This window comes from Sinocyclocheilus rhinocerous, unplaced genomic scaffold (assembly GCF_001515625.1).
Source record: "Sinocyclocheilus rhinocerous isolate Xijiao unplaced genomic scaffold, SAMN03320098_v1.1 scaffold1842, whole genome shotgun sequence".
Lineage (NCBI taxonomy): Eukaryota > Metazoa > Chordata > Actinopteri > Cypriniformes > Cyprinidae > Sinocyclocheilus > Sinocyclocheilus rhinocerous.
This window is the reverse complement of record NW_015667292.1, coordinates 289208-307857: the sequence shown is the minus strand read 5'-3', so window position 1 is coordinate 307857 and position 18650 is coordinate 289208. Positions and strand designations below refer to the sequence as shown.

At 37.4% G+C, this 18650-nt stretch overlaps 1 protein-coding gene across 8 annotated transcripts in view; it reads right to left on the bottom strand.

Moving 5' to 3' along the window:
- Positions 1-18650, bottom strand: part of LOC107733640 (band 4.1-like protein 5) — a 49403-nt gene that overhangs the window by 24486 nt on the left and 6267 nt on the right. For all 8 annotated transcript variants that reach the window (XM_016545352.1, XM_016545353.1, XM_016545354.1 and 5 more), the window contains exons 3-7: positions 4824-4928; positions 2622-2664; positions 2038-2116; positions 1908-1952; positions 1544-1596 (exon numbers count right to left, since the gene is read on the bottom strand). In XM_016545352.1, the coding sequence (XP_016400838.1) occupies positions 1544-1596; positions 1908-1952; positions 2038-2116; positions 2622-2664; positions 4824-4928 (325 nt within the window). The remainder of the gene's footprint in view (positions 1-1543; positions 1597-1907; positions 1953-2037; positions 2117-2621; positions 2665-4823; positions 4929-18650) is intronic.

Sequence of the window (18650 nt, the reverse complement as noted above, 5' to 3'; positions counted from 1 at the left end):
GTGTTGTTACCTGAATGATCCACAGCTTGTTTTTGTTTTGTTTTTTGTTTAGTGATAGTTGTTCATGAGTCCCTTGTTTGTCCTGAACAGTTAAACTGCCTGCTGTTCTTCAGAAACATCCTTCAGGTCCAACAAAATCTTGTTGAGCATTTTTGTGTATTCAAAAGCATTTTTGTGTATTTGAACCCTTTCCAACAATGACTGTATGATTTTGAGATCCATCTTTTCACACTGAGGACAACTGAGGGACTCATATGCAACTATTACAGAAGATTCAAACGCTCACTGATGCTCCAGAAGGAAAATGAAGATGTGTATATTTTTCTTATTTTGCCTAAATATCATATTTTCATTAAGTACTGCCTTTCAGAAGCTACTAAATGTTTCCCAGAAGACAAAATAAGTTAAATTTACCCTGATCTTCAAATTCAAAAAGTTTTCACCCCCGGCTCTTAATGTATCGCTTTTCCTTCTGGAAATCAAATCAAGTGTATGTAAACTTTTGAACAGGGTCATTTTTATAAATTCAAGCATTATTTTCTATTGTGGACTACATAAACATCTTTTATGTGAAATATCTTATTCAGGTCAGTACTAAATAAACAATAATGCATTTTGTATGATCCCTCTTATTTTGGTAAAATAATTAACATTTTGCAGATTCTGAACTTTTGACTTCAACTGTATAATAGAGTCTTTCAAATTACTACATGACAAAAATTCTACAATAATTTCAGGAGAAACCTTTTTTAAAAAATGTCCACTAAAATAGTATCTGAATAAAAACACTGTTTAGTATCATTTAAATATGGACATGCTATTAAAATGTTTCATACTCAAAAGATTCAGTTTTTTTCCAGGTCTTGTGTGACCTATTCAACATCTCGTATACACAACCTAGTCATGTCTATTTTCAAAATATTAACAGTTAATTCCTTGATTTAGTACTTTTGACCTCTTTAATATCACGTGACCACTACAAATGAAAAGAATGTGTACATATAGTGGATTTTACACAACTGTTCAAATGTTTGAAAGAAATTAAAACTTTTCAGCAAGAACATGTTAAATTAATCAAAAGTGACAGAAAAATGTTGTAACATTCAAAAATATCTTTACCATTTCAAATAAGCCCGGTTTTATGAACGTTATGTTCAAAGAATCCTTATCAAATGTATCACGGTTTCCATTAAAATATGAAACAGCACAACTGGTTTCAAGATTAACAATAATAATAATGTTTCTTCTGCACCAAATCAGCATGAAGGAATATGTGGCACTAAAGACTTAAGTAATGGCTGCTGAAAATTCAGCTTGGCCATCACAAGAATAAATTACACTTACATTAGAAACAGATGCAATAATATTTCACAATATTATTGTTTTACTGTATTTTTAAACAAATACATGTATTTTTAGCGAGTATAAGAAACTTGTAACATTTAAAAAAAAAAAAAACGTAACAACACCAAACTTTTGAAAGGTAGTGAAATTCACAGATTTTCTAAATTGATTTCAAGAAACATACAGTTCTGTCACTCACCCTGTAAAGCATATGCAACCAACTCCACTGCTGTGTCGAATGAACACTCTAACCTGGAACAAAGATGATCACAATGTATTACACAAAGTCATCAGAAATTTAAGGTTTATAAAACGTGTTTTTTTTTCATTTCATTACAGTGAGACATTTATCACAAATTGCATCAGATGTAAAAGTTTTTTTTTTTGCAACAATACATCCAAACAACTTTTTTTGAGGCCACTGTATGTTTACAAATTAAGTTGTGTCAATGTAGACAACCCATTGATCAAATACACATTTAAATAAGCCAACCTTTAAATGATAAGCAGACAAATGTCATTCATTTTTAACATTCAAGACAATTCAAAATAACGTCACTTACTTGCCACTGAGAATATCCTGTTTTAACTGTAGTACAAAAAGGTATCTACAAGAGATAATGAAGATGAAAGCAGTGAGTGAAACAGTTGCGTGAATATTAATAGATTGGTAATGGTATAAACAGGATGTACCTTGTTAGCTCCTCGTGTAAGTTGTTGGGCTCTGAGGAGTAGAACTTTACTCTCACATGGAGGCAATATGGTGGTCCAACTGAAACAAGCCAAAAGGCAGAGAACATAACAGATATGGTCAACAAAGCAAAATGCCTTACTAGAAATTAAGTTTCTAGTGCACAAGTGTACAGCTTGTGGAATAAAAAAAATTATTATCGCTAAAGGTTGCAGAACAGAAATGGAATTTCAGAAAGAATGTCATGCAAGTGATGAAATACAGAGTTTCCATGCATGGTTCATCATTACCTGCCCTGCACAGACATAGTAAAGCATTAACTTTATACAAACAGCTATTTTCGAGAGCACTAACGAAAAATGTTGCTCTGTTCCCAAGACTTGTGTGCTGCCTACCTAGATAACACAATGCAAAGCAGCCCACAAGGTTTGAAACAGAGCTTCTGAGTAAATAACCACTGTTAATTCTGTATGGAGGAGTGCTTGAGTGCATTGTATCAGGCCTTAAAGTTGCTCATCTAATCAAACCTGTCCAAAACAACATCTACCCAGAACTGAGTTCAGTAGTAAGAACAGCTACTACTTACTTTTGACTTGCTTTTTGATGCTTTTGGTGACATCAAGCCAGTGCTGCAAATGTAAGAAAATGAAACATGTCACATGTTTGGGGATGTGGAGAACCTTAAGTTTGCTGCATATAAAATATTAAAAGTATTAACCTCATGATAGTCCTTTTGATGTTTTTATTCAAGACATTATTACATTTAACAACATGTCTGGTTAAAAAAAAAAAATTTGTAAAAATGGTAATTCATCAGTCACTTTGGCCGGCGGGTACTGGTCGACCGATATATTGCCAAGGCCGATATATCGGCCGATATTTGGCATTTTTTAAATATCGGCATCGACCAATCAGTTTTCCTGTTTGGCCGATGCGTTCAAGGCAGGACTTTTATTTTAACGGCACTGACTGCGGCAGCACCTGAGTACAGTGCTCACATTCTCCCTCTTGTTCGCTGTCGTTAACAGTTCTGTCTAATACGGATAGAAGTCTGTCTAATAATCAGATAGAAAGGTTAAACAAAGGAATTAAAATGTATACAAAAAGTATTATAACGATTGCTTTTATATTATTAGTAATAGAAAGGCAAACATTATAATACTTTCTTGTTTGCCGTCAGCATTCAGCAAATACGCATTTATATCATTTAAACAAATCTTTGAATGACTAATGAACATTTAATTTCACAAAGCTTGCAAACTTAGTCGGATCCAGCTGTGAGATCTTGTGAAGTGTGCATTTGTATCCTGCATGATCGCGTGTTCTCTGCGTGACGGTCGATCCGTGTGAATTGAATGCGGACAGGTGGAGAGTTCAGCTTCACTGGAGACGCGCGATCGACAAACTTTAAACTCGTGATTTTAAATTATGCTGCGCTTTATGCATTTGCCCACTGCCATATTCATGTAATTTTCACTGTGTGCTGTATGTAAAATGAGTGTTACCTTGGCTTTATTTGAAAAAATATGATTCCCAAATCCCAATGCACACAAACTTCCCTGAATACTGAGTGCCCTGTTGGTTAGTGTTTACTTCGTTTTTTATTATATTTATAAAATATTTATTTATTTGTGAAAAATACTTTGTCATCTAAAGTATGTTTATTTAACACATTTACTTTTTAATCCATTTTCAAATGATTTCAAATTTCTTAAACATTAATTAAAATAAATAAAATTATATCGGCCATCGGCCACCCTGCTTTCCAAGATATCGGCATCAGCATTGGCTGTCAAAAAAACAATATCGGTCGAACACTACTGGCGGGCAAAAAGCGTTTTCATACTCTGGTTTGAAAACACTAGAAAATTCTGTCCCGTCTATTGAGCTGGGCCGCTCTAATGGGGTGATGCATGAACAATGTGGACGGAGGGAGGGTGGAGGCACTCATGCTGATGGAAGAATAGAGTGTCTCGATCTCTCCCACACATTCCTCACACGCTCTTCCCTCCCTCTTTCACGTAAGACTCTGCACTAGCCTGAGCGCTGTCTGCTGCTCTTTGCAGATTCAATATTTTATCAAATATAATATAAAGGTAAATAGCTGTCAATAAAGAAAGTTTATCAGAATGTGCATAGTGCGCAAGTTGAACAGAAGTTATTAAATGATGATTGCTACTGGAAAATCATCAGAAAAAAAAAAAAAAGAGATGTGATTGAGAAAAAGCTCATGATTTTTACTGACTGTGCAGTAACAATGCATCTACAATGCAAGCTGGGAATGCACCAAAACTAAAAAAATTTTGATAGGCACAGCAATAAAAACAGTATCCAAACAGCCAGGAATTCTGGGAGTTGTGTTTGACTCAAACCACATCATGAAGACCACCCAGTCATGAGGATTGGCATACAACATCAGATCGAGAGTGTTTGTTACAACTCTCTTTGACTCACTTCACTGGCTACCAGTCGCTGCCCGTATACATTTTAGTAACCCAAACATTGTACCTAATTCCCCTGCAAATTTGCTCTGTGAAATGCTGTAGTACTCCTTATTTGCCTATAGCTTTGGAAAATATTTTTCAACAAAGCTTTCTGCAACGTATGTTCATTGCAGATTACGACAGAAGTGTTCTGGTTTAATCATGATGCAACCATTCACACTGGAGGTGAGCGAGTGTTAAGTTATTTGACTATTTAAACATAGCAGGCCCATCAATTAGATCGAATCAGCTGACATATCAAAGCACATCTTGCATACACCATCTAGAAATCCTTTTGCTCTTACCGGGACTTGGGCTGAATCCATGAAGCGCAGGCCAAAGTAATCCTTCTCGACAACGTCCAGGTGATACATGATCTGTTCAAACAGCTCTGCACCTTTGGCTTTTTTCTGGAGAGAGAGAGAGAGAGAGAGAGAGAACATGATTTAAATCCTAACAGTCCAGTGCCTCGCATGCGTAGCTTTTAAACTGATATCAAGTATGTAATATTACACAAACTTCATTCTTGTTTATAACTAAGTACGTGTATTGGAACTACATGTACTGGCTTGCAATAGCACTAACACAGCAGGTCAGTGGATAAGGTCTTGGCCAAGCAGGCCAATCTAGCTTTGACTAAAACCATATCTCTGTTCCAAACATCTAAAGCAAAACCTGCAGATCTTTAGAATCAGTTTAATGTGTGTGTGTGTGTGTGTGTGTGTAAATATAAACACTCCAGCCATCTATGGGACAATAAAGTCTCATTAATGTAAAAAAATCCCAACTTCCAAACCGCAGGAGGAACTCTTCTGACTTTGTCTGAAAAAGTCTCAACAGCTCAACCACTTGACTTCAACTGTGTCTGATTTCAAACTATAGTTCTGCATCCTATCAAGCCAGCGATTCACAGTCTAGCTTCACAAAGAAGGAAGCCGCTGACCACCGAAGACATAAACAAAAAGAGGAATAGTCAAACATTTCACAAGTTTGGACTTAAGCGAGTGATAAATGTTAATACTAGAGGCGATTAACAAAGGGGCCAATTCATGGACTGTCTGATATAAATCAAAGTGAGTTATAAGTTTCAATTTCTAGTTTTCAGAAGATCCAAAACAAACAAACCCCTTTATCTTTAGCATACTTTATCTAAATACACTGTTTAGTACCAAAGTAGTAGTTTATGGACAGGTACATCCATGCTAGCATCTCCATGTATGAAACAAAGAGCGCTGACACACAAGTGTCTCACCCAACTGCTGCACTCAGAGTTGGGGAGGCTGGTTTAGCCATAGCCCAGGCGAACAGCACCGGATGCTCACGCAGGCCCCAGTGAGTTGGCATAGCGTACAAAGCATCCCAGCGAGCTGCAAGAATGCAGACAAAGAGTCCATTGTGTGCTTGAGTGAACCCCAGGCTCAGGACTCACATTGTTCAGCTGAGGTTTTCCAGGCTGCTAGGCCAACATACAGCCTTTGGAGGTGCAGTTATATTCCTCAGTGTGCTTCCAGCAAGCAGGACAGAAAGTAACACTTGGTTTAATTGCTTGTTCTGAACCCACATCCACCACCCTATCTCAGTAGGTATTATATGTTAATATATTTTATTAGTTCCGAATAACAAATGACAAGTCAGTGGGTTGTTTGCACAGATAATCTCAAAAACTAACCAAATGCAGTGCTCTGATGTCGGTGTTGGTGGTGCTTGAAAGTGTTTTTTTGAAGTTTGTTTACCATGCTGATATGTTTCAGTTAAGTTTCTAAATTCATCCCCTTTAAAGTACTGCTACTTCAAATAGAGCAATGTTTTTCTTATAGCACACTATCAGCATGCTAAAACTCTGAGAAGAAAATCTGAAAAGTTGCACATATAGGCTACATTCACACTGTCAGATTTTGGGATTGACAACCGTATTTACTTACAGGTGTGAGTCTTGAAATGTCTCCAGTTCACACAGCAACTTGCAGTAGCATGTCGAATACGGTCTGAATTAATGTGCAGTGGGAGTCAAGCCTGTATTCCTTACCAGTAACCATAGTGACACTGACCAAGGTAATATCCAAGATGGTGAAGTCCATAAAACTTTAAAGTCTTATCACTTTTTGACACAAGTGTTTAATTGAGCTGTGAGTGCATCGGTCAAATCTTCATTCACCAACAGCAGCTTTTATATTTTGGTGGAGAACATTGACTGGATGACAACCTTCAGATAACACAGCTCATATAGCTACGCATCTCTGGAAGTTACGGAAACCACACATGAAAAACCACAACACACGGTAGGCGCATGTTTATGCAGCAGAGCGGCTCTCTTGCACTGTATGACATGATAGACAATAGGGCTGCACGATAAATCGAAATGGAATCGAGATCGCGATTTGACAGAAGCTGCGATTGTCATGCGTATCTTTCAGTGAAGCACGGTTCTGTGATCAGCAGTAAATCTCCATCCAAAGGCCAGAGGGCGCTCTCGCGCTGAAACTCCAAATACGCCTCGCAGAAGAAACCCAGGAAATGCCTATCGTTGCAGCTGAATAAACAGAAGATTCAGCTGCTTTCATTGATTCAACGTGACTAATAAACACACGATTATGACAATATATGGTTTATCGGAGTTATTATTATTATTATCATTTTCATTAAAATAAAGTATGTTTATAATGCAATGCCTTTATCACTGCTTAAATACTATGAAATATGTTGCGTGCCTTATTCTGTGTAAGAAGCCACATCATCTCACAGAAGGATTTATTTCAAACACTCGACTGACGTTATGAAGTGAGTTTGGAGTAAAAATATGTTATTAAATGTGGTATTTTCACATGCTTTCAGATGGAGCAGCATTTACTTCACAGCCGTAGTGCACTGAGAAGCTATGCAAACAGCTGTCATTATCACGAACGATTTCTTCGATTTCATAATCGCGCAATAAAATCATCTGCGATTTTTTTGCGTAACTTGTCAGTGAACTACGGCTATGTGTAGTAAATTCTGCTCCATCTGAAAGCACGTGATGATGATTTCCTGCTGATTACAGAACCGGCTTTTTTAACAAAATGCGCATGACCATCACATTCGATTAATCGTGCAGCCCTAATAGACAACTAGTTCGGTTCCTTTCACACAGCATGGGTTTTCCGAGAATGCGGTTGTGAGTCATGAAAATTTAGGTCTGTGAATTTGGTTGTAGAATGCAGTTGTCACTCCCTCAAACTACCGTATTGTGTGTGAACAAAACGTATTTAAGTACTCAAATACAGAACTGACAACCATATTCTGTTGCTGTGTCAACATGGCCATTTTCTTCTACTAAAGCACTTCTAATAAAATACTACAGCATCATAAAAGTCAATAAACTAGCCGACCAAAACAAACAGGTTAACCCAGCCCTAATGTGTGCTTTTCATCATTTGTGATATTGGGCTTTCCTGTTTAGGCTTGGCTTCACTCCTCAAGAGTGTCAAGCCAGGAAATTAAGTGAACTTGAATCCTCCACCTCCACACTGGCCAGTGAAACAGCGATTCAGTATTTATGGGTATCCGGGGTGACTGTTTGAAAAGCTTTTCCTTGGAGATGCACCAGATGGTCATTGCATGTTTGTGCAGCTTGTGAACTGTAAAGATATTTATGTCTCTTTTCCAACTGCATAGTACTATTCAATGAGTTTGTTGCCTCTAGAGATGTGCCATGGTAGGTTTTCTGTACTTTGGTGCTTAACCCTTTAAGCCCGAGGTGTCCCGCCGGCAGGAAACCTCCCGCACAAAGAAATTCATAATCAAATTACTAAGCAACCCCTTAATGGAATAACACAAAATAGGTATCATTTTAAAGCTTAGAATCTCAGCTTTTTAATGAATGTAATTATTTTGATCAACTCTTAACGAGCGCTGAGCAGTCCTTCTAAACCGGAGTGTACCGCGGGCGGGACACCCCCCCCTCCGCGAAAATATTACTAATCATATTTTTCAAACCACTGCCTTGATCAACAAAAAATGGATATCATAAAAATATGGATATTTGAAAGCGTAGAGTCTGAGCTTTACAATGCATGTAGCCGCTTTGATTAACTCCAAAGTAGTGCAGAGTTATTTGCTGATAAATGACAAATAAAATTCATAATTTACTAAATATATTTTTTGTGCCATTTACTCTAATGTCAAAAACATCGTACAGCTCAGATAGTCATGTGTCATATGTCATTTGAAAGGTCTCATCGAGTAGAATAAAACTCATTTGAGTCAAAGTTTGGGGCTTTGAATAAACTAGAGTTTTTGTACAAGAAATCACCCCCAGACCCATATGAAAATAATATATTCATGTCCCCATTTTGTTTGTAACTAGGGCTGTGCGATTTGGGGAAAATATCTAATTGCGATTTTTTTTTGACAGATATTGCGATTTGATTTGCGGATCATTACCCTGCTGAAAAAAACAATAGAAACCATCACAGAAATTCTTATAGTTTCCATTAAACCATTATAAAATTCCTTTTTGTTTTTGGCATTATTCCATAGGAATTACTGTTGTTCTATTGGTTGCCATCTGCCATATTACATCCCACCAATAGAATCCATCAAATAGACACCATTATAGTTTGCATTAAAACCAATATAATTCCCATTATAACCCTGAAATCCATTAAATTTGCTATTGTGTTTTGGGAGGGGTTCTACTGTTTTTTTTTTTTTTCCCAGCAGGCAAGATTATAATGGTATAACTACTTTAACAGAATTAACTTAGCCTAATTACTGAATTTCACAGGAAAGATTTGTCTTTAGTCAATTATTAAAGGGGTCATATGATGTTGGGTTGCGCGTGTGCGTCAAGCCTCATCCATACTGCCAGATGCGCTCATGGAGATGTGCGGTGCAGAGCCGGGTGCGAGTATATTACGAGCATTACGAAACAGGCTGCGTGTGTGCGGCAAGTGTGAACGGCTCGTCGGTGACGTAATTTGCCTAACTATCGATCTGACCCTGTAGACGCCATAATCCCACTCTGTCTATCTCCCGCTTTCTGTTGTTTTTTTTTTGTTTTTTTTATGGTGGGCGTTTACGCAGTTGGCTAGAGCAGTGCTGATTGGGGAGAACGGAAGTGCGCTCACTCTATTGGTTAGTAAGACTGCCACTCAAGGCTGGCAGTCATGCATATGCTCTGGAACAGAGTAATATCGCGTCCACATCGCAGGCTTTGCGATTAGCAAATCGCAACGTCTCAAATCGCGATTGCGATTCGATTTCGATTAATCGCACAGCCCTAGTAGACACAGTGTCTGTGTGTGAGCAAAGAAAACAATCAGTATAGATATAACGATCAGTATACTAAACATCGCACATCCTGTGATGTGACTATCGCGGATGCGGACATCGCGATATCGATGCTGAAACGATATATCTTGCAGCCCTAAAAAACAACAACATCATAAATTGAAGTTAGTTCAGTTTCTGCAATGCTTTTAAAAGCGTATAGTGTAGAATTAATATCCTGCCAAAAACCTCCTTTAGGTTTAGGTTGAATGCATTTATATTTTTTCTTTTAAGTTGTGATGTAGACTGACATCTGCTCATTTGATGTCTTTGGTGGGGTTGTTTACTCTTGGTTATGCAGTTGGGAACTCATCCTCTAATTTATCAGTCACCACTAGTTCAGTTTATGCTCATCATTCCCTTGTGTAGGCCTATAACACATCAGAGGGAATCTTTAAAACAACAACAACATAGTGCCAGCTATCTACAATAAGAACAAAGGAAAAATAAAGGCAGATTAAGATCTTAGAGTAAACTACTATGGCATGTGAATCCCGCTCGTATTGGTTATTTCCTTGACAAGCCTCAAACAGGCCATTAGTAATCTACAGTGACCAGCCCAGAGACCACACTGATCTTTATCAAACCCAGTGCCCTCAGTAAACCGCTAATATATATTAGACTTTCCACACTGCATTAATAAGATGCCAGACAATTAAATAAAAATGTAACACACAAACCTACCGATGCAAAACCACAAAACAAATGCCTAACATTGATGCCCCAAAACAAATATATTTAAGCCTTTAATAAAAATCTAACCTCAAACGTGAATGTATTCCATGTAATTATTTGTATACAGTTTTCTGTGCAGTTAATTGCCATTAATAATAAAAAAAAAAAACTATTATGAAGTTCAGATACAAATGTAAAATCTAAATAAAATATGTCACAGATGACAGCAGGTCTGGCTCATTTCTCTCACTTTTATCTGGTTCATTATCCACTTTTACCTCTAGTAGGAATTGAGAAATACACATTATTATTTAGACTAGAGCCCGACCGATATATTGTTTTGCCGATATTATCGGCTGATATGAGCCTGTCACAGATATATCAGTATCTGCGAATATGCCACCGATATGCCGCCGAAATGAAATTTTAGACAATATCTCAATGTCTCCACTGTTTGCTACTGGCGTCCCAGGTCACTGTAGTGTAGAGATGCGCGGATGAGCTCAAACTTCACCCGAGACCGCTGCTTCAAATTATCCGCCCGCCACCCACCCGCACCTATATTTGATCGTCACATTACACTGATTCGAATTCTTAGTTTTGCAATGCTAATATGATGAATGGATGGTTCATTTTTAACAGCAGACGTTAGAGCTGATCTGTGGCGCACCGGAGCTGATCGTGGCAGTCAATGCTTGTGTTTATACCAGCCGTGCCGCGTCCCAGAACTCATGCTTATCACATCGGTCACATCACATTTCCTAAATCAGCATAGTTTGTCAGTACAGTCAGTAACGTAGCAGATTGAAAAGTTAGTATCTTTCTGCAGTTTAATAGACGGCAGTGCGGTGGTGGCTTGAGTCTGTTGAATGGTGATTTAACGCTACGTTGTCACCTAGTTGGAGAGACTCAATGCTAAAGTAAATAAACAACAATGTCCCCGTCTTTTACTTTCACAATGAGCTTATCATATCGTTTGCTACATTAGTAGGGCCCTATGATTTCCGCGATGCAGAAAACATGGATGGAATCGGGATCCAGTCATAAAAACGGAATTTACTGTATAACGCGAAATTTCATGGAATTTGTCTTATTTTTGATGAATAAATAAAAAAAACAGGTCAGTACACTTAAATCAAATTGCGATATAGACTAGTGTCTGTGAATATTAAACTACAAAAGGCTATTTAAATACGAATCCTCATGTTCTGCATGTTCATTTGATTACCAGAAAATGTATTCATTTTAGATGTTTACATTTGGAAAAGCTGTGCTTCCTGCATAAACCTGCCCCTGTTGTTTTTGCAGTAGCTTGCTTGCACTACACAGTTACCTATTTTCTTAATTCAAGTTATATATATTTTGTTCTATTTGTGTTTTTTAAGTTATTTATAATAAGTGAAGTGAAGTTTACTATTTAGTGAACTGATGTCAGACTCATTTTGAATAATAAAGTTTGTTAAATTGTTAAATACTCATTACTGTTTGACCACCACATTTGAGTTATCATTGCAAAAAATTTGTTTATGTATATACATACAGTTGTTTGAAAAAGTGTTGGCCCCCTTCCTGATTGATCAGTCTCACCACAAATATGTATTTCAAGATGCAGATGGAGCCAGCACTCTGGGACAGCATGCTGTCCTCTGACATTTGATGAGACTCTGGATGACAAGACGGAAATGAGGAAGAGATGAGTGCGGAGGGAAGGAAGAAACACAGAAGCGCCGGATGACAGGAGAGGGGAAAGGTTCCGTTCCTCTCAAATTGAAGCCAAAGAATAACATCTTCAGCTTCAACGGGATTGGGCAGCCATCAAAATGTCACTTTTTTCCTCTTTACCCCTCCTTTTGTCTCTCTCAAGGGTCTGAAGTGTATAGGAGAATATTTGTTTGAGAGTTGGCTGTTTGCACTGGGAGTTTCACTGAAGTGTGTAAATGTGGGTCGGCCTGAGAAGGAAGGAACACTGACCTCTGGATTATTGGAAGAGGACTGACCACAGCAGACAGGTCGTGTGATACTTATGTCTGCCCATGTTCTCTTTTCGTTTATTCCCACAGGCCTCTTTCTGACATTTACAAATATTTCAGAAAGCCACAGCCTATCTGCATTCTTTAAACAGGACTTAAACAACAAAAGATAGTCTGAAAAAAAATCACAAACCTGTATAGGGTTGCATCTCATATAGTATAAGAAAACAATACGGCAGAATCAAAAGGGTATGTATTGGTATGTATGTATAACCCCCCCAGTTAGTTTTTTTTTTTATTAATATATCAATCCAATCCAGATGTGATTTCATTATTGCCGATTTGAACTGATTTTTTAATTGCTGTTAAAACTGTTTAATGCACAGGTAGATCCAAGTCAGTTTAATCACTATTCTATGTTAATGCGCTGTTTTAATTGATGCACACACATCACCTGCACACAGATATTGCAGATTGTGCTGTGCACACACAAAAACATCCACAGAAACTTGTTGTCAACACTGCTGAATTGCAACATTATATTTCTCAGCAACAAGGAGGTAAAATCACTGTTTTTGAAGTAACTAAACTTACAGCTTCATTGTTTGTAGAGAGAGATGCAGGTAGTTACATGCAGATGCAGGGAATTACAAACCAACTTTTCATCTCTTTCTCTCTCTCTCTCTCTCTCTCTATCTCTCAATCGATCAATAATTAATTGAAATAAATGCTATAATTCATTCAAACAAATGTGATCTTACTGCACTACTTCATCTCTGTGTCTGATTGGAAGCAGGCTAGCTCTAACTAGCTGTAACTGAGGAAAATACATGTAATTTTTACCCTTCCGGTCAAATATTGCACCGCAAGCATCATTATTTGTTCCAAACTGTGATGCACATCTGAATAAAATGTATTATCAAAAAGGATGAAAAAAACTGTAGGGATGAGGACTTGTTTCTATCCATTGGTTGTTGATTGGATGAAGCCAGATCGGAACCCTAGTGAAAAATAAATATACTAAAATGTATTTGAAATACATTTATTTCATGCTAAGTATACTACAAATACATTTAAATATCTATGTACTTAATAAAAAAATGCCCTGAAATTGTACTGTTGGTATACTAAACTGGTATACCTTAAGTCTGCTAAATTGGAACAACTAATTTTGTATTGAATGAACTTTAATTATGCGTAAGTAGTGCTGAAGTCCAATTAAAGATATACTTAAGTACAGTGGTGTGAAAAAGTGTTGGCCCCCTTCCTGATTTCTTATTTTTTTTGCATGTTTGTCACACTTTAATGTTTCAGATCATCAAACAAATTTAAATATTAGTAAAAGATAACACAAGTGAACACAACATGCAGTTTTTAAATGAAGGTTTTTATTATTAAGGGAAAACAAAATCCAAAACTACATGGCCCTGTGTGAAAAAGTGTTTGCCCCCTAAACCTAATAACTGGTTGGGCCACCCTTAGCAGCAACAACTGCAATCAAGCGTTTGCGATAACTTGCAATGAGTCTGTTACAGCGCTGTGGAGGAATTTTGGTCTACTCATCTATGCAGAATTGTTGTAATTCAGCCACATTGGAGGGTTTTCGAGCATGAACCGCCTTTTTAAGGTCATGCCACAGCATCTCAATAGGATTCAGGTCAGGACTTTGACTAGGCCACTCCAAAGTCTTCATTTTGTTTTTCTTCAGCCATTCAGAGGTGGACTTGCTGGTGTGTTTTGGATCATTGTCCTGCTGCAGAACCCAAGTTCGCTTCAGCTTGAGGTCACGAACAGATGGCCGGACATTCTCCTTCAGGATTTTTTGGTAAACAGCAGAATTCATGGTTCCATTTATCACAGCAAGTCTTCCAGGTCCTGAAGCAGCAAAACAGCCCCAGACCATCACACTACCACCACCATATTTTACTGTTGGTATGATGTTCTTTTTCTGAAATGCAGTGTTACTTTTACGCCAGACGTAATGGGACACACACCTTCCAACTTTTGTCTCTTTTGTCTCGTCAGTCCACAGAGTATTTTCCCAAAAGTCTTGGGGATCATCAAGATGTTAACTGAGACGACTGAGACGAGCCTTTGTTCTTTTTGCTCAGCAGCGGTTTTCGTCTTGGAACTCTGCCATGCAGACCATTTTTGCCCAGTCTCTTTCTTATGGTGGAGTCATGAACACTGACCTTAACTGAGGCAAGTGAGGCCTGCAGTTTTTGGATGTTGTTGTGGGGTCTTTTGTGACCTCTTGGATGAGTCGTCGCTGTGCTCTTGGGGTAATTTTGGTCGGCCGGCCACTCTTGGGAAGGTTCTCCACTGTTCCATGTTTTTGCCATTTGTGAATAATGGCTCTCACTGTGGTTCGCTGGAGTCCCAAAGCTTTAGAAATGGCTTTATAACCTTTTCCAGACTGATAGATCTCAATTACTTTCTTTTTCATTTGTTTCTGAATTTCTTTGGCTCTCGGCATGTCGTCTAGCTTTTGAGGATCTTTTGGTCTACTTCACTTTGTCAGGCAGGTCCTATTTAAGAGATTTCTTGATTGCGAACAGGTGTGGCAGTAATCAGGCCTGGGTGTGGCTAGAGAAATTGAACTCAGGTGTGATAAACCACAGTTTTAACAGGGGGGCAAACACTTCTTCACACAGGGCCATGTAGTTTTGGATTTTGTTTTCCCTTAATAATAAAAACCTTCATTTAAAAACTGCATGTTGTGTTTACTTGTGTTATCTTTGACTAATATTTAAATTTGTTTGATGATCTGAAACATTAAAGTGTGACAAACATGCAAAAAAATAAGAAATCAGGAAGGGGGCCAACACTTTTTCACACCACTGTATTCTGTTTATGTATATACTGTATTCTATGAATGGGAAGTGTGTCCAAACTTTTGACTATACTGTACTATAATATAGCCTTCACATAAAGAATATCGGCCGATATATCGATATCGGTCTTCTTTTTACTCCCTAATATCGGTATCGGCCCCCCCCAAAAAAAACCATATCGGTCGCACTCTAATTCAGACATAATATTATGGACTTTTTTACTCACTTGCTTCCCACTGTGATACAGTACTGACTATTAGCAATTACATAAACCAGTGGTTCACAGCCTGGGGGCCAAGACCCACAAGAGGGCCTTTGCAAACTTACAGGGGGCCCCCAGAAAGTCTTAAATTATGAAGGACTCCAGTCACCGCTAGTTTATTAATGCTACAAATAAAACTAAAATAAACATAAAAAAAAAATATATATATAACTTGTTAAAATGACATTTTTATGTAATGCTCGAGTAAACACATACCGTTCACTTTCAGAAGTTGTTGTAGGGGTGCTTTCTTATTAGAATCAGAATCCGAATGAGCTTTATTCACCACTTAAGTGTGCGCAAACACAAGGAATTTGTTGTGGTTTTACAGGAACATACATGCATACAAATAACCATATATATATGACACAAGATAGTTATAGAAGTTCACAGAACTGACTCAGCAACAGCTGAGTAAAATGGTTTCATCGGAGCATGTGGCACTTTAAGCATTATCGTATCGCATATCGAATATCGCATTATTTAATGAGTTATCGCATATCGCATTTTTCTTCAATATCGCACAGCCCTACCACTGATGCAGAAAAGTAGATTGTGCAGGTTAATGGTCACTACGGTTATTTTAAAATATAGGTCATTAAATGTTGACACAATGCATTCAAAATGACAGCAGATGAAATTCCAAGGAAACCTGCTAAATTTGATATACAGTATATAGTACATATAGCATATAAATGTGCACTTTAACACAAACAACACTAAAATAGAAGAATACATCAGCAGTGGAAATACTGGAACTTTAGTTAGGAATGAAGAGGAGAATTGCAAAACACTCATGAGTTCAACAACACACTCAGTCATACATCAAACCTAACACATTGAGGTGGAGGTCAAGGAAATTCCTGACAGAGGCTCAACAACAGCATAAACAGAGACATAAAGAAGCTGCTACAAGAGGGATGATGGTATTACGGCTAATCAGTAAACAGAATGACAAGCATCTGGGTCAGATCTCTGAGACCTGGGCTTGAGGGCACACCTTGAGTCATCATACAGTTTTACAAGTCAGAGTCAAATCTCAAGTAATAATGGAAATAACCATAACTTTTAAACCAGGTCCTAATCAAAGTCAAATGTAGATGATCTGCATTAGGTAAAAACACATGTAATCTTTCTCTAGTCTAATAAAGCACCATCACCGCTTAAATAAATTTCTATTCACTACTAACATTTAAAATCACAACTAACATTTTATGAAGATTACTGGTGATTTAAAGCATATTATCATCCAGTGTCACTGTTTTCAATTTAACATAAATCAGTATTAACAGTCTAATAATTTATTAATTAAGTTAATATTGCTTGCTGACCTGCAACAGCGCAACACCCAGGTGGTCACCCTATATAGTGAGAATATGGAATTCACACTTGAGGAAAAAAAACACATCAATTTCATTCAAAGGCCAAAACTAGGGATGCAACGATACAATTTTTTTCAGATCCAATCCGATCCAGAAAATTCTGGGTATCGGCCGATTCCAATCCGATCCGATACAAGCAGAGTTTTTTTTTTTTTAAATCAATGTAGAATTTCTATACTTCATATGATATATGACAAAAATACTATTATAAACTAGGTTAGTGGATAATTTAGCAGCAAGTTATTCTAGAAAAATCATGAGTGCACAATTTCATAAAATCTAAACATTTAGTGAAATAACATTATTTAGTGGGGAAGAAATAAAAGTGAATAAGTAAGACTATATCTGGTAAAATGTTACACATTGCTCTTTGTATTGTTTAGGGATGCACCGATACCACTTTTTCCAGTACATCACAAATTATTTAGTTTTAAAGTAGTAATTTAAAGCTTTCTATATATATATTTAGCAAGTTTTTGAGGCAAGTATTCGCTGAGTTTCGGTTCATCATTGTGAAGCGCTCCTGGCCGAAATTGCAGAAAGCACATCCTGTATGTATCTTTTATTTTATAAAAGCACAATGCTTTGTTGATATTGTATGTGCACACAAATAAAAGTAGACCCTTTACAGTTCCGAGTGATGTATTACTCTTACCTTTATGAGCAATAATTACGGCATATTTTAATTCCAAAGCCACTCATATAATGCAGAAACACTCAAGCAAGCAAAACACGCGCAACACGTGCACGCATTTGTACTGGTGCAGAATAGTACAGCCTAGCGCATTTCACACAGGCTGCTAGATTCACTTTCGCCAAAAAAGTCTTGTATGCCTAAGGTTAAAAATAAATGACGTTTATAGTGAATGCTAATGAAAACAAGTAAATGTATTTATATATAAATATAAACTATAAAATTGAAAGACATTTCTTTTAAATGTATAGCGCAGTAATGAAGACAGCAACATAAGTAGATAGGAGTCCTATCTATCATATGTTGCTGCCTCCATTACTGTGCTATACATTAGATTATTAATAGCCTTTCTTGTTATGTCCTATCATAGGACAGAACAAGAAACGCTATAAATAATCTTTCACTGCGCAAAAGTATTATAATACGAAAAGCTCCAATACAGAGCGGCACAAAGCACTTATGCACATCCCGTGCGCAGAATGATGCGCTTGAAGCAACACGGAGTCACAGCGCTCCGCATAGAGAAGTTCAGAGCACAAAGGAAAGAGATATTGATGCGTAGTTTATTAAATCTGTGCAATAGTTTATCGAGCCTTTTCTTTTAACGGTCTTAAATCTCAGTTGTTGTGCGCTCTTGAAGAGAGTTCTATCGTTTTGACTGTAGTAACTAGGGCTGTAGTAACTAGGGCTGTGCAAAAAATCGAATGCGGCTTTACTGACGAGATGCGCATGAAATTCGCATTTGATTTTTTGCCCAGCCCTAGTAGTAACCGAATGCGGCACGCAGTTTGAATGCTGAATAGAGGATGACAGACAGCTGCAGCGGAGAGAAGAGTTTACGTGAACTTGAATTTAACGACTTAAATATTCATCTGTACCTCACATTAAACTATGGAACGGCTTCAGAACACTTGAAATTTGTCTTTATGGTGCTTTATAATGTTTTTGTGCTTTCGTGGGGCTTAACAATAACACAATAGTATACGCACAATATCAGATTTGGATCAG